Source organism: Furipterus horrens, unplaced genomic scaffold (assembly GCF_987537825.1).
Source record: "Furipterus horrens unplaced genomic scaffold, mFurHor1.1.pri manual_scaffold_4, whole genome shotgun sequence".
Taxonomy (NCBI): Eukaryota; Metazoa; Chordata; class Mammalia; order Chiroptera; family Furipteridae; genus Furipterus; species Furipterus horrens.
In genome coordinates this window covers 31,950,164-31,966,511 of record NW_028327174.1, presented here as the reverse complement: position 1 = coordinate 31,966,511, position 16,348 = coordinate 31,950,164, and the positions used below count along the sequence as shown (strand labels likewise).

General features: G+C 35.9%; 1 protein-coding gene across 1 annotated transcript in view; it reads right to left on the bottom strand.

Moving 5' to 3' along the window:
• The window catches only part of PDE3A (phosphodiesterase 3A), a 298,190-nt gene that overhangs the window by 50,062 nt on the left and 231,780 nt on the right, over nucleotides 1-16,348 (bottom strand). Inside the window, exon 3 of the mRNA XM_090272895.1 lies at nucleotides 1,261-1,518. Coding sequence (XP_090129021.1) covers nucleotides 1,261-1,518 — 258 coding nt within the window. The remainder of the gene's footprint in view (nucleotides 1-1,260; nucleotides 1,519-16,348) is intronic.

The window sequence follows — 16,348 nt, the reverse complement described above, 5'->3', positions numbered from 1 at the left end:
TAGTTTACAAAGATGCTGTCTGCTCTTTTGAAGATAGCAAAAACTTCTGAGAAGTCTATACCTCTGATACTAAATAGTTTCCAGTACCTCTTAAAGATCTGAATTTCCATCTTCAAAGGTAATTCAATAGTGAGAGAAAAGGTCAAGCATTGTAAATACCAGGATAATTGCCTATAAATCTGTCACCGACTACATATCTATTTTGAGAGCCAAGGGAATCAGTTAATCTCTCTCCACTTGCATTTCTTTATGGTCATATCACGCAGAGCCATACCCTTCTCAGAGATACAGATGTTGGAAGGAAACTATGTAATCACTAAATTGACAAAGTTGTGTGAAGAACACATGCCTGATGAAGAGTCACAATAGCAAGAGCTCTGATGCTACTGACTGATTATCACCACCTCAACAGAATGGCTGTTTTTTTCCCAAATAGGTAACTGTGCAGGATGTACCAGGAACCACTTAAATTCTGATTTTGTTTTTCTAGTCTTTAATATGACTTCTTTTCAACTAATGCGAGGTCTAAACAGGGTGCAGGATCTATCCCCTATAGCTTACTTCTGTAAAATTCTTATATATCTTACATGTAAAAAAATTAAAATGCAATGACCATTTTTTACTTTAAATAATCCAAAATCAACTAAAACTATTCTGAGTTCAGATCTTGTTGGGTTTGGGAAAGCCATTAGAATACTATGAAGGACACCATACTAAGAATGCAGAGAGTGAAAAAACCTTGTGTTTCAGAGGCAATGGATTTTAAACAGCATCTACACTGGAATGAGAACAGGGACTTTTTTCTTCTTCTTCTCCTTCTTCTCCTTCTTCTCCTTCTCCTTCTTCTCCTTCTTCTCCTTCTTCTCCTTCTTCTCCTTCTTCTCCTTCTTCCTCTTCCTCTTCCTCTTCCTCTTCCTCTTCTTCTTCTTCTTCTTCTTCTTCTTCTTCTTCTTCTTCTTCTTCTTCTTTTGCTGCCATAACCTTATCTCATACAACAGAATTTGGCATATAGAACTGAAAAACTTCTTGAAAGTCTAAATAAAAAAAGTAACATAAAATGGTAAAATTTCAATTTATAAAAATCTCTCAGGTCAGAAGTATAAAAACAGAAGTGTTTATGTTTAAAATGTTATTATTTTCTCCATCATGATTTCACTGAGACACTGATATGTCAGCATATAAGTTTGAAGTGATGAGGAAGAGACCTAGAAGAGAAAAGAAACGGTTTAAGTTTTCCGCTAATGCGCCATTTATACCTACCTTGGAAATAGCCAGCTTGTCTTTTTCAGAGGCTTCTTCAGAATCAGAACAGGTATAGTTTTCACTGAAGGAAACGACAGGATTCACTCTGGGCTTGTGAATGGCGTGGAAGGTGAGCTGGGTGCTGAGCAGGTTGCTCACGGCCCGCAAGGATGTGCACACATTGGGGGGCAGAGAAGGGTCTGCCAGCAGGTCAGTAATGAGGCCGTGAGCCTCGCCCATCACAGCAATATCCACAGTTACGCTGGTTCCTGAAGACTGAGACACCAGACAAAGGGGCAGTCAGGTAGGAAAAGGCCTGAATCAGAACTCACAGAAAGAGAAATTGGGCTTTTTTGCAAAATGGACTGAGGGGACTCATTAGGGTTGCAGTAGAGAAACACTCAAGTCACATTTCTGTTTGAAATTTCCCGTGGCTTTCGCCATACTTGTGTTTATGACACACTTTTTTTTTTTTTTTTTTTTTTAATACTAGAATTTGGGGAGTGGTAGGATATATTTAAAGATATTAAGAAGATAGACATTAGTTTTTGAAAGGCAAGAAATTTCAGAGAACCTGATAAAAAAACTTCATATCAATTTGTGAAGAGCTCAACATTTTGACGTATACTGTCTAAACATTTCATTTTGAAAATAACATTAATATACTATACAATTTTAATTTTAGTAATATTTTATCCTAGTTTGTGGTAATTATTCAACTACTCTTAGAGATACACATGAAAAGCAACTCAATTTGTGTTCAAATTCACAAATGGCCACTCTATTCCTGGTTGGTAAGAATAGAAATTTTACTTCTGGAATTCTGTGACACATCGGTCATATTCTGCCAGACTGCCTATTAGACTGAGAGTCATTACCCACTAGTTGCTAAAATCAAAAAAAAAAAAAATAGAGGGCAGAAATATTCCCTACCCTGCTGGTGAGGCCAGAGTCCAGGCAAAGAGGGAAGAGAAAGTTAAAGACATCACGCAGAGTACCCCTAATGCTGGAATGTTGTCATACTGTGAGACACGATGAAATGACATCATTTTATGTATATGCATAATGCAGTTAGTGACTGGGGTGCAGGTTCTGGAACTAGGTTACTTACATCCAAATCCTGACCCCACCACTTTCTAGCTGCATGATCCTTGGCAAGTTACTAAGCCCTCTGTGCTGTGATTTCTCCATCTGTAAAATGGATATAGTAATAGTCCCAACCTCAGAAAATAATGATAAGAACTAAAAGGGATAATATATTTAAATCATTTAATATTGTACTGGAAATTGTAAGTGTTCAGTAATAATGGTATAAATAATAATTATAACAATAACTCTGGAGTTTTTCAATAAGAGGTTAGTAGTCTGTGCATTTGGAAAAAAGAATTTAATCATTCTCTCACAACAAACTTAAGAAATAAACTTGAAAGATGAAAAAGTTAAATGCATGAAATTGTGAGACTAATAAAATACATGGGACTAATTTATAATCTTGGAACATTAAAAAATATTATGATTTCATGAACTGTCAAGGAAACATTTGACATATCTGACTAAATAAATACATAAACTTCTGTATGAGAAAGCATACCATAAGCAAAGGTAAAGACCAATTGGTGAGAAAAGTTTGCTACACAGAGAAGACAAAACATACCCAAATGAAGAGCTTCTAAAAATTCAGTGAAAGACCAACTTGGATAAAAGGAAGAGACAATTCAAACAAAATGTAAATAAGTATATAAGAAGCTACTTGCCTCCCTAATACTTACAATGCAAATAAAGCAAAAGTTGTTTTTGTTTTATCAAAATGGTGTAATAATAAAAGACTGATAGCACCAAGTATTAGTAGCAGTTTGGGGAATAAGCAGTAAATAAAAAACAAGTCAATATTTTTGGATGAAAATTTTGCTGAGTCTATTTATTGTTCAAATGTGTATGTACTACAATCCAGTAAAATGATGCAGATATCTAAAGAAAAATTACAAATATGTAAAAATATAAGGACAAAGATACAAAAGGTATAACAGTGCTCTGATAACAACCAAAAAAATGTAACCATAAATGTATTTCAAGGTAAAAAAGAAAGTTGCATTATAACTATATAAATTAGTAATGTACTTGTTTAAGAGATGTCAGTAGATCTATAAATGATTACTTGGAAAATACTCATATAATATTGTTCAGTGGAAGAAAAGTATGTCATAAAAAGTGAATATGTATTGTTATTTATAATCAAAATATATTAATTATGAAAACACACATAAAGATATCTAATCTTGTAATAACTATAAGTAATAGATAAATTTTTCGGTAAAGGTATCATATAGAACAGTTAGGTCTTATACCACTTGAATAATAAAAATATTAAAAAATTTAAATTACAGTTTACATTCAGTATTATTTTGTATTAGTACATGTGTACAGTACAGTGGTTAGACAATCATACTTTACAAAGTGTTCTCCCTGATATTTCCAGGACCCTACATGCACCATACATTGTTATTACATATTACAATATTATAGAATGTATTTTCTGTGCTGTACTTTACATCCCTATGACTATTTTGAAACTACTGATCTGTACTTCACAAACTTTTCACCTTTTTCACCCAGTCCCCCAACCACCCTGCCCTCTGGCAACCATTAGTCTGTTCTCAGTATATATGTGTCTGTTTCTGTTTTTTTTGTTTTTGTTTTTTTTTTCATTTATATCGTTCTTTAGATACCACATATAAGTGAAATCATGTGGTACAGTAGTCCCTCTCTATATCGCAGTTCAGTTATCATGGACTCACTGTATTGCAGGATTTTAAAAAATATTATATTTATTTATCGTGGATTTTTCACTATATTGTGGGATTTTGTGGTACTGTATATGTATGTTGTTAAAGTTACATAGGTTTAAGAGTGTAGGATATGTTTAAGAACATAAGTAGTGTTTATAAAAGTGTAGAAAAGGTTAATAAGGGACTGGGAACAGTTTATAAGTGTGTGAGAAGGGTTTATAAAGCTTTAATATATATATATAAATACTAAAATAAATGTAAGGCTCCTACTTCACATATTTTCACCTATGGTGGGGGGGTGTCTAGAACGTAATACCCGTGATAAGTGAGGGAATACTGTATTTGTCTTTCTCTGACAGACTTCATTCACTTAGTGTAATACCCTCTAGGCCCATCCATGCTATAGCAAATGGTAAGATTTTATTCTTTATAATGGCCAAGTAATATTCCATCATATTTATATATTAAACTTCTTTTATTTTTTAAAGATGTTTTATTGATTATGCTGTTACAGTTGTCCCAATTTCTTTTCCCTGTGATCCCCTGGACCTGGTGGCCCCCCTCCCTCCAGTTGTCCCCCCCCCCTTTTTTTAGTCCATGTCAATTGGTTGAGCATATAGTTCTTCTCAACCTCTTCCTGCCTACTCCAGTCCCTCCTACTATGCTTCTTAATTCTTGTACCATCTTCCTCCCTTTCCCCCTTCTCCCTCCCTGCTGACCTCCCCCCAATATGCTCCCCATATCTATAGTTCTTTTTCCACTCTTGTTGCCTATTTAGTTTGCCTTTGTTTCAATTCCCTAGCTTCTGTTGTTGGTTCTTGTGATGCAGTTTTCATTTTAATGTTCATAGTTTTGATCCTCCTTCTTCTAAACCAGTCCCTTAAAACATCTCATATAATAGTGGTTTGGATCTAACGAACTCCTTCAGTTTTACTTTGTCCTGGAAGCACTTTCTCTGCTCTTCTATTCTGAATGACAGTTTCGCTGGATAGAGTATTCGTGGCTGTAGGTTTTTGTTTCATTTCTTTGAATATTTCTTGCCAGTCCCTTCTTGCCTGCAGGGTCTCCTTTGAGAAGTCAGTTGATAGTCTAATTGGGACCCCTTTGTACATGATTCTTTTCTTCTCTCTTGCTGCTTTTAAGATTCTCTCTTTATCTTTGATTTTTGACAATTTGATTATAATGTGTCTTGGAGTGGTTCTCCCTGGGTCCAGTTTTTCTGGAACTCTCTGTGATTCCTGGACCTGTAAGTCTTTTTCCTTCCCCAAGTTTGGGAAGTTCTGCTTCATTATTTTTTCACATAATTTTTCAATTTCTAGTTCTTCTTCTTTGCCCTCTGGCAATCCTATTATTCAAATGTTCATTTGTTTCTAGCTGTCTCAGAGCTTTCTGATCCTCTCCTCACTTTCCTTACGTTTTGTTTCCTCTTTCTGCACTGGTTGACTGTTTGTTCCTTCCCCGTGTTCCGGTTTGTTGATTTGATCTCTGGATTTTATTTCCTCACCACTTGTCTTGTATGTGTTTTCCTTCATTTCAGTATGAGTGGTTTTCTTTCCTTCCCTGTCCTGTTCCAAATTTTTTGTTAATTCTGTAAGCCACCTTATAACTATAGCTCTAAACTGAGCCTCAGAAAGGTTTTCTATTTGTTTGTCTGTCAGGTTCTGCATCTGCTGCCTGGTGAGCTGCGTCACCGGGATTTCAATTGTTGTCTGCTTCATTCCAACAGACTTGTGTTTAGCTTTGCTTCCTGGGCAGGCTATAGGGGGTGGAGCCCCATGCACTCGTCATTACCTGGTGGCCTCGGAGATTGATGACCTTTTTGGCCGTGTTGTGGTGCTTTGTGTGGGGGCAGGGGTCCAAGATGGATTCCTGCCATTACTCTCCGCTGAGAGACTGGGATCCATCCCCCTGTCCTTTGGGCCTCACCGTCCGAGGCAATGGTGGGGCTGCTGTCCCAGTATTGGGATCACGAGCTGCCGGGAGTCGACTGCAGCCAGGATTGCTCCCTTGGCATTTTTCGCAGTCCTGCTACCACAGACAGGACTGCCATTTTTCACCCCTCCAACCTGTCCGGATGAGCACTGCTGGTTTATAACTTCATATGTTGGGCTTCCATGTAGTTTTATTTTCTGGAATTTCTTGTTATCTTTTGTTTTGAGGTAGTTGTATTCCTTTTAGTTTTAGAGGGAGACTGAATGTGTCAGTCTAAGCCTCCATCTTGGCCAGAAGTCCTATATATCACACTTTTTTTTATTCACTCATCTATTGATGGGCACTTGGGTTGCTTCCATAGCCTGGCTATTATAAATAACACTTCAATGAACATAGGGGTGCATATATTCTTTTAAATTTGTGTTTTGGATTCCTTTGAATATATACCCAAAAGTGGAATCACTGGGTCATAAGGCAGTTCCATTTTTAATTTCTTGAGGAACTTCCATACTGCTTGCCATAGAGGCTGCACCAACCTGCATTCCCACTAACAGTGCATGAGGGTTCCCCTTTCTCCTCACCTTCATCTGCACTTGTTGTTTGTTGAATTATTGATAATGGCCATTCTGATAGGTGTTAGGTGGTATCTCATTGTGGTTTTAATTTGCATTTCTCTGGTGATTAGTGATGCTGAGTATCTCTTCATATGTCGTAAACTTCATTTTTATTAGTAAAATATAACTTGCCAAAATCAGAATAAGATAGGCTCAAACATGGAAATGTTGGGATGTAGACACAAATACTCTGATCCTACAGCTTAAGTGCTGAGCTAATATACCATCTTATATTTCTAAATTTATCTTTAGTTAATGCTTTATTTAATCATTGGGCCATGTTTTTCTTGTTTGTGTCCTAAATATATATTTTAAGGCAGTATCAAAATTTAGTGCAATAGTTACAGTTTTTGGGTATACAATTATGTATATTTCACTTACTTACCAATGTTAACTTTAAAACTGTCCATGAGAAATGCCACTGCACTAAATTAACATTCCCTTGTACAAATATGTATTTTCAAGTGCATTTCTAATTACTATGTTTCTAAGAAACTCAGTGTGATCTTCTGAAACAATAATATTTATTGTTACCCATGTTATTCTAATAAAGTTAAACTAACAAGTCACTGCACACTTTCTATGAAAACTAAATAAATAAAAATTTAAGTTAAACTATGTCTCCAGGACATAGATTTTCAGATTTTCTGACAAGAAAATGAACAGTTTATGCTCTAATAATAATTAGAGATATTTTCTCAAAATATTCTTAGTATTTAAAACATACAAATCTGAAAAAATGTAGAGCATACCCACTGACAAGTAGAACTATATTTTAAATAAATTATTGGTGATAGAACAAGTTTTTTAATAATTCTTTAACTTTCTATCTTTTTAAAATAATATATTCTCTTTTTAAGGTAATGAATGTATTTCTTATATACTCAAAAATATTTAAAAGTTTTAAACTTAGAAATAGAAACAGAACTAAAAACTCATCCTCATAAGGCAATGTCAGTATTAACATAAAAATTTAGAAAATAAGCACATTATGTATTTCAATAATACTTATGCTATGAATTATGTGAAAGCAAAGGTCTTCAAGTAAAAATAAAATCATCATTCAAGCCAGTAAGAAGCACTTATCCATATTGGATGTGGTTAAAATGAACACTTTTACTGTTGAAAAATTTTACCTACTAAAATTAAGTCAGGTCTTTCCCTTATCAGTTTTTTGATTCAAGAATAGAATTGTATAACAATCATAAGTTGCATCACACACAAAAAGTTATCACCACTTTTTGCCTCAAATAACTAGAGGCTTCAATGAAGCCTGAAATCTAAAACCAACAATTAGATTTGGTTGCCATGTAGTCCCTAAGACTAACCACACATAAAATGCTGAAAGACTGAAAGATAGACTGACTGCTATTTCAATAAACAGCAGGCATGTTTAGGGAGTCACAATTAAGGACTTTTAGGGGAGATGGGCTTTGATTGATGGCAGAGTTTTTCACATATGATGCAAAATGTGAAACAATGGAGTGACTCACAGAAGGCAGTCCATACCTATTCAACTTTCCATGATATCATTAAATTTCTAAGTTTACCAAATAATACTCAGAAATATTTCATTTAACTTGTGAAATCTTAGACAGTGATAATAAATACTCAAGGTGAAGTTTATTTGAAAGTTACTTTGAAGGAGAGTCTTAAGCTAACAGCCTGGAATCATCTCTGAGTGCAGTAATGAACTATACTAAGCATAAAACCACAGTTGAGTCTTTTTATGGAGCAGATGATCAAACAAATCTTTTTCTAAAAAAAATAAAATAAAGTAACCAAGCAATATAAAACATTCTACTTTGCAAACTCTCCTTATAATAGAAATATTTATATTTAACATTTAAGAAAATGCAAGTATAATTCCCCAGACACTGTTTAAATGACAACCAAATTTGGATTGCCACCTTTAAATAGAAAATCTGGAATTTAACTCTGATAAACAGTGGAGGAAAGTGCAGTTTTATATATCAAACCATAAATAATGGATTTTCTTGACCTTAACATTGATTTCTGTTAAATTAAGTAGGGGAGATAAAATTGGAAAGATTCAAAAAGATAACAACATACCTGAAAGATTTTGAACTCAGAATGCTTCCAAGTACCTAAGTCATTTCCACTGTAAAAAAACCACACCTCACACTGGCAGCCATATGCAAGGAAGTATGGGTGTGGTGTAGTTATGGAACTACTTGAAACATCAATCAATAGCATGGACATATAGTCAAAGAGAAAATCTTGTCTCTTCATCAAAAAATATTTACACATATTAAGTTAAAATATATTTCTAGAGGTACAGAAAACGTCATTTTGCTGATTCTCTGCTTTAAAACGTTCTGACATTAATAGACCAACTACTGATCAATATGGGAATTAGCACACAGGGTGCACAAAAATACAAGTGCATGTTTTCATCATGTGTATAATTTAGAAGGTTGTGTATGAGAGAAGCTGGAGATCAAAGTTATAAAGAAGTAGGACATAAGAGTGAAATTTTTATTCACTCATGAATATCAAATTTTTCTGAGGTAGTACGTAGGCCTTTAAGAGCACAGGATTTAGAATCGGATTTCCTGTGTCCATATTTCAAATTTGAAATTTGGCATTTCAGGAAAGTCATCCATGTTCTTAGCTCTTGTTTCTCATCTTTAAAAAGAGGTGGTAATAATACCTACTGTGTAGTATTATTGATGATTAAATGAGACCAAGCACATTAAAACCTCAGGAGAGAGAGAAGGGGGATAAGTAAGGGAAGGGTTTAGTCAAAGAACCTGTGTGAAGGACTCATGGACATGGACAGCGGGGAGGGATATGATTGCGGGAGGGGGGGTGGGGTGGGTGGGGGAGAGAAATTAGGGGAAAAGGGGACAACTGTAATTGAAAAACGAAAATTAAAAAAAAAAAAAAAAAAAAACCTCAGGAGAGTGCTTGGCCCACAAAATATGTTTGATAAATAATTATGTACCACTGCCATTATTATTATCATTATTATTGTTGCATTGAATAAATTGTGTGTACAAAAGAGATGCATATTGTGCATATATGTTTGTCTCCTACTTAGACTGGGCCAGTAGTTTCTTTATAAATGAAGGAAGCAAAGAGATATGATTTCTTCCCCAACAACAAGAATCATAGAAATAAAGGAACAAAAACAAAAACCCAGATACTTTCATTTCTTATTCTAGGTAAACAAAGTCGTGAGGATTGTATTCCCTAACTCCTATATAGTCATAATACTTCTAGGATTTAATTTAGGCTCTTAGAAAGTAATTGTATAAAAGTTCTGGTTTTAGTTAATATGGTTGACTGCATCGGTATGATTTATAACACAGTATGTGAAAGAAATTCTAAAAGCAGGCATCTCGGCTCCATCATTGGAAGTTACTTCTTTTTGTTTCTATTTAGTCATCCTGGGAGGCACCCTGGGAGACAAACAGCATGGGAAGCATATGCTCAGGGTGAAAAGGGAGTTGGGATAAGAGGGAAATAAACAGTGTATGGGATGACACATGAAAGGAAAGAGTCATTGGGACTTTTCTTACCCAACTTTGGTCCTCAGGGCTGGGAAAAGACGCCTGATGGGCTTTGGGAGCTGTCTCCTCCCACACATCTCAAGCTGTTTGCCACTATCCCACACCCTGTAAATCTTTCTATGGGAGGCTGTCTGTGATAGTAGAAAGAGTAGTATCTTGGTGTTTCATGTACTAAATCCGTTTAGAAGATGAGCTGGATTCGATAAATGATCTTTGGAGTATTACTGGTTCTGACCTCAGAGCCAGCAAAATTGCATATGTGTTTATACTTTCATAGGACCCATTTATATAACTTGAGACTTGAAGGTGGTTGGGAAATTTTTAAAAAATGAAATCATGTGAAAATTTTGCAGTAACTCATTGTAGGCTGAACCTTGGCTAAATGCCATCCTAAGGAAGCAGATGTTTGCTTATTTTAATTTTCTGGCAGGGAACACGAGTTTACATTTGGATTTTCTCCTTAGGATAACATGTATGTACAGTAGGAGAAAAACACATAGGGCCCTTCAGCAAACCGCTGTCCAGCAACACCTCTGCTGGCTGGTCCACCAAGATGTGAGACTCAACAAGCTCCAGCAGTTACCAGACGTCTTTACTTTTTTCTCTTTTGATGTTCAAAGAGCATCCCATATCACCAGATGGGATGCTGTACACGGCCTAGTGCGCTTATACACTTCCCTGTAATCTATCTGTCAATAAGCCAAAAGTTGTTCAACTGCCTCTCTGTTTTCTAAGTACCTTCCAGATACTAGCAAAGTCACCTAAAGGCCTCAAAAATAATAATTATCTCAGAATAGTGTCTTATTATTTAAGTAATAAAATATACTTATTCAATTGCATAGTTTAGTAAACGCCCATCTCTCTGAGAGGATAACAGCTGCTTTGACTTTTAGGCTGGTTCTCTCTGTTCCCTCAAAGCAGAAGAGATGAGGTGGCTGGCAAAGATATGAGAAATTCAGGTAATGAGCTGTTCCCGTGACTGCTTCTGCAAATGAGGGGGAGGAGGCCTGGTTCAGTATAACTGCTAAGCACATAAAAAGCATTATTATTTCCATTAGAAGAAGAAACTAGATTTTCTCACTGAGCACAAGTTTGTAAACATTATAGGACAAATAAAAAATTTATGAAATAGGTAGGGACTAAGAAGTTAATGAGTTTTGACGGTCTTTTGTTCGTTAAAATTTAAGAATTGCTATTGAACTTGAAGCTTGTATTTGCATAGCCTAAAAACAGTATCAGTGAACAACAGATGGCAGTATTCTACCCTTTTAAAGGACTTTAATAGTCTGAACATCCTTTTTGAATGAATGCTGCTCCCTCATTAATAGGTGGTTTAGTTTCTTTTTGCACAGAAAAAAAAAAAAAAGAAAGAAAGAAACTTACGTAAGTCTATTGGTAGAAAGTAATAAAAATATTTAAATTGTGTTATATCTCTCAGGATCATTGTCAAAGTGAAACTATCATTACATTAGCAATAATTCCCCTAAGTAAACATTTCAGTTCTGTCACCTCCATTTTTATCAGATACACATTGTCAACATCATCTATTTTCATGCACAATATGATTTAAATTATTTTCCACGTGTAATTATCTACTGTGATTAAGATATTCATAAAAACTATTAAAATGTGCATTCTGACACAATGGTTTTGTGAGCGTTCATTAGTATTTGTTTCATCCATGTTGTGTTATTTTTTAACCAGACTCTTTCCTACCTCATACTCAGGGGGCACTTATCTATGCTACTGATTTGCATCAACTACTGCTCATCTGGGAGAACTTCTCTGCACTGCTACAGTAGCAGCCAGACTGGCCTCTGTGTGAATTCCTGTTGGGGAATTCCTGTCCTTCATACACTGCAAGCACCACAAACAAAAACAAATGACAAACCAAACCCTGGGAGCTGTAACGTCAAGAGAAACCTTGCATCTCCCACCAGTTCTCAGATGTATTCATAGAACCTCTCTGTTCCAGCATCTGTGACAATTTTCAGTTGAACTTTTGGTGTGTGATCATTTGCTGGTTTGTCTTTCTCTCTTAGGCTGACGGTGTGAGGTGGACAAAGGCAACGTTAATTTTCGCTCACCAGTTTAACCCAAGAGCCTTGTTTAGTATCTGTACTTTTAAAAATTAATCAATGATATTAGAAATGAGTGAAGTCATAAGTATTATACTTCCAATCTCCATAGAGAAGTAAATTTCCTCTCTCCAGTTTTTCACCTTAAACAAATGTAAAAAAACAAATTACAGTGTCCAATAAATTTCCTTAAAACAAATAACTGAATTTTCTGGAAGCTACTCTAAAACATTTAACCTTCTAGCACAATTTCATGTACTAATCTTAAACTTAAAATGAAATAAAAATATTGAGAATTATTACTAGAATACTAAAGTCAAATAATAATTATATTTAAGAAACTGATTCTAGAATAAGCACTATTCAGGAAATAGTGAAACTGCTAAGGACAAGTAATAATACAAGAAAAAGAAAACAACATATCACATTTTTCTACATTTTTGTACATATACGAAAAAAGTAAGCAGAGAATTAGTGTATACAAATAAGTATTTTTTGTGAAAAGAAAATCTTAAAAGACTGAAGGGAGAGGAAAAATGGCCTTTGAGGACAAAGTTCAAGTGAATGCAGAGCGCTTCAGGTTGAAAAGAATATGTCTGTGTACAGCATGGTGACTATAGCTAAAATAGTGTATTGTATGTTTGGAAGGTTGTAAGACAAAAGGTCTTAAAAGTTTTAATCATAAGAAAAAATGTGTAAGTATGTATGGTGATGGATATCAACCAGACTTATTGTGGTGATCATTTCACAATATACACAAATATTGAATGTTGTATACCTGAAACTATAATATTATATGTCAATTATATCTAAATAACGAAAAAAGAAGAAAATGATGTCTTGAGAAGTTTGAGGAAATAGATCGTGAGAGGAACATGAACCAAATTCAAGAGCTTTAATGAACTACCAGGAAAATGAGAAACCTCTGCAGGGTAGTGACATTATCAATATGTGTTCAGGAAGGAGTTGGGCTGACTTTCAGGATTATGGCTTGGACAAAAGGGTAGCTAAGGATCTTTTCTTAAGTTAGGGGTTACAGTAGAAGAAATAAGATTTGGTGTGGATACTGAGAAATTCATCTCTCTGTAAATAGGTGATCTTCACAGGATGATTCAAGATGCATATTCGGAGAGACATCTGGACTGGAAATACACATTTGGGTATTAATGACATAGACACAGACAACTCCAAAACACACTGCCATGGAAATGTATACAGAGACAGGATAGTGGGCTGAGGGCAGAGCATAGTCAATACCAACATTTAAGGAGCAGGGGAAAGAGAAACTTGCAAAGGAAAATGAAAAGGAACAACCAAAAACTATGAGTGTAGGGTTGCATGAGCCTGGGGACTGGTTATGTCAAGATGGAATAAGTGGTCAGCCGTGACCAATGAATTTGAGAAATTAATAAATTATGAAAACATCTATTAGTTTAATATTTGGAAGGTTGCTGGTAACACTAGAGAACGTAGGTTCAGTGAAGTACCGCAGCTATAAGCCACAGAGCAATAAATCAAGCGATGAAAGGATGACGTGAAAATGGAGACACTGTAGGCAACTATTTGGTGAAAACTAGTTGTAAAATGGAAGACAGAGATATGTAATTAGATATAGAGAAAGCAGGCTCAAAAGAGCTGGCGAGCCAGTGAGCAAGTATAAGTGCTAAAGGTCCGGGATGTCACTCGTAGGCGGCATCTAAAATGCTGAAAAGCCAATGGTATGATACAAAGATCAAGATCCCGGAGAAGAAAGCAGAGGCAGGGAACTAACCTTTTACAATGGGGGATACCTTTCCCCCATAACAGAGAGAAGGAAGAATGAAAATTTGCAGGTGAGAAGCTAGAGTTCTAATACTTTGACTTTTATTTAATCTGTAAATTAGTCATGAGTCCCTTTGTTAAAAGAATGATGTAGACAACATTGAGGTTGGAGATAAAAAGGAGAACGGGTGAGAAGGCAAAGAAATAAAAAACACGAAGGGTCTGCTGGATAGGAAAGAAAGAAAATTGGACTGGAGATCCCGGTGAAGTGGAAAACAGGTGCAGAGCAGGTGAGGGACAGAGCAGAAAAGCTTGAAGAAGCATGAAGTTGGGGGTGGGGGGAGGTGGTGTCTGCATGAGAAGGACAGACGTAGGATTCCATTAGTTGACTAGTGTCTCAGGCATGGAATGATCTGCTTTTTATTAGCAGAAAATAAGGTTGAAAAGGAAATATAAGGCCAGATTTCAAATGCCCACAAATGAAAGACAAGTTTTTTTTTTTTTTTTTTTTTTTTTTTTTTTTAATTCTATCATTTGGTAATTGAGTGATGAGAGGTCTGAGAAACAAAATGACGGAATTGTACAGTGCACAGTGCCTGAGGAAGATGAAGGGGAGGCACAGGAGACAGATTGGACTGAGGCTTCACAACAATAAATATGCAAAACTAGGACACTTGCATCATGAATGGACAGAAAGGCAGAGTGAAAGGAACATTAAGGAAAAAAGCGATTGTATTTATAAAAGTGATTCGATATTGGGACTTGAAAAAATGCGATGCATTTATTCCTGTAACAATCTTCTTTACTCTGGCCGCAATATTCTCTCAAGTTCCTTCTTTCAGAAATCTCCTCAAGTGCTCCTGACCTCACAAAATAAAATACAGAGTGTTCACTTGGGAGTGTGTAAAATCTATATTGGGTCTGACCAACTGTCCAACAAAATGTTCTGTTTTTAATATACCATGATCATAGCCCTCCACACTGTAAACAACAGGAAGGGAGAGTGGATGTTTTAATAGCCCCAAATTGATTTAATACAACATTAAACTCTTCATAAATTCCAGTTTCTACAACTAATCAAAGATATCATAAATCAAGTTAAAAGGTTTCCAGAGTCACAGATAGATCAAATTTCAAAACACTTGTAAACCATTTTTGAACGTAGAATGCATTTTTCAGAGAAATAATACTACTTAACAAAAGCTTATACAACCACTTAATAATAGTTACAAGTGCATTTTTTTCCACTGCAAAAGCACCCTAAATCAATTACAGTGCAATATTTTTAAGAACAAAATACATTTTACCAATGGTGTGATTGAGAAAGAGAATATGAAGGCACTAGAAAATGTCCCTTTTTGCCTCATTTATTCAACAAATATTAACTGAATGTCTGCTGTGTAGCTGGTACTGCCCAGACTCCAGGGCCGCAAAGATGAATGACCCAGGGCTGCTGTCCTTGAGCAGTGTGCAGTCTGGTGACAGATGCTCAAGGGATTGAAAGGATCCGGGGACAAAAGAGAAAACTGAGGGAACCCTGTGGATTAGTGATTTTCAACCTTTTTCATCTCATGGCACACATAAGCTAATTATTAAAGTTCTGTGGCACACCAAAAAATATATATATTTGCTGATATGACAAAAATATAGGTATGATTTTGACACATTCAAACCAGACACTCTTGTTGTGTTGGCTCTTGTCATTTTTCTTTTATTTGACAATCTAAGGGAAAGGAGGTACTGAATGCTTTAAAAATTCTTGCAGTACCGGTTGAAAATCACTGCTGTGGCTGTATCACTACTGCCTCCGGTTATAAGACATGTGAAAGAAACTTTTCTCAAAATGAAACCAGTTGTTTCTCAAAATGCAGGACTCCAAAAGCTTGCACGTAGGCATGTAGTTCTTTATCACACAGACATCGATTATGGCTGCCCTGACCCAAGTTGCATCCATTCTCGTCACATTCTCACCCACAACTCTCTTCCAAGTAGGATTAAAGAGAAAGAGGATCAATTCTCCAGAGAGGAGAGCCGTGAGAAGGGAGAAGGACGGGTGCAGAAGTACGCATCACTCAAGTACAGAAACCTCAGGTTTCTTGGCATTTCCCTCAAAACCTGCAGCCCTTAGAACTCTCGTAGCTCCGATGTGAGAGCTCCGATGTGAGGTCTCGACTTTGAAACATGGATTTGGGGGCTCTCTAGTTCCCAGTTCTCCCAATAAAGAGCAGAAAACTTGAGAGTCCCTTGCCTCTCAGAGTACTTGAGCATCTGCCTCTTGGTAACTGGTTTTAAGGAATGAGGTGAGCTTATCTGTGACCTATTTAGCCCAGAGAAGATTTGTGTAAAATATTAAGTCTGCAATATCATTTCTCAATTTTCCAGAAGGCAACTCACGGCTC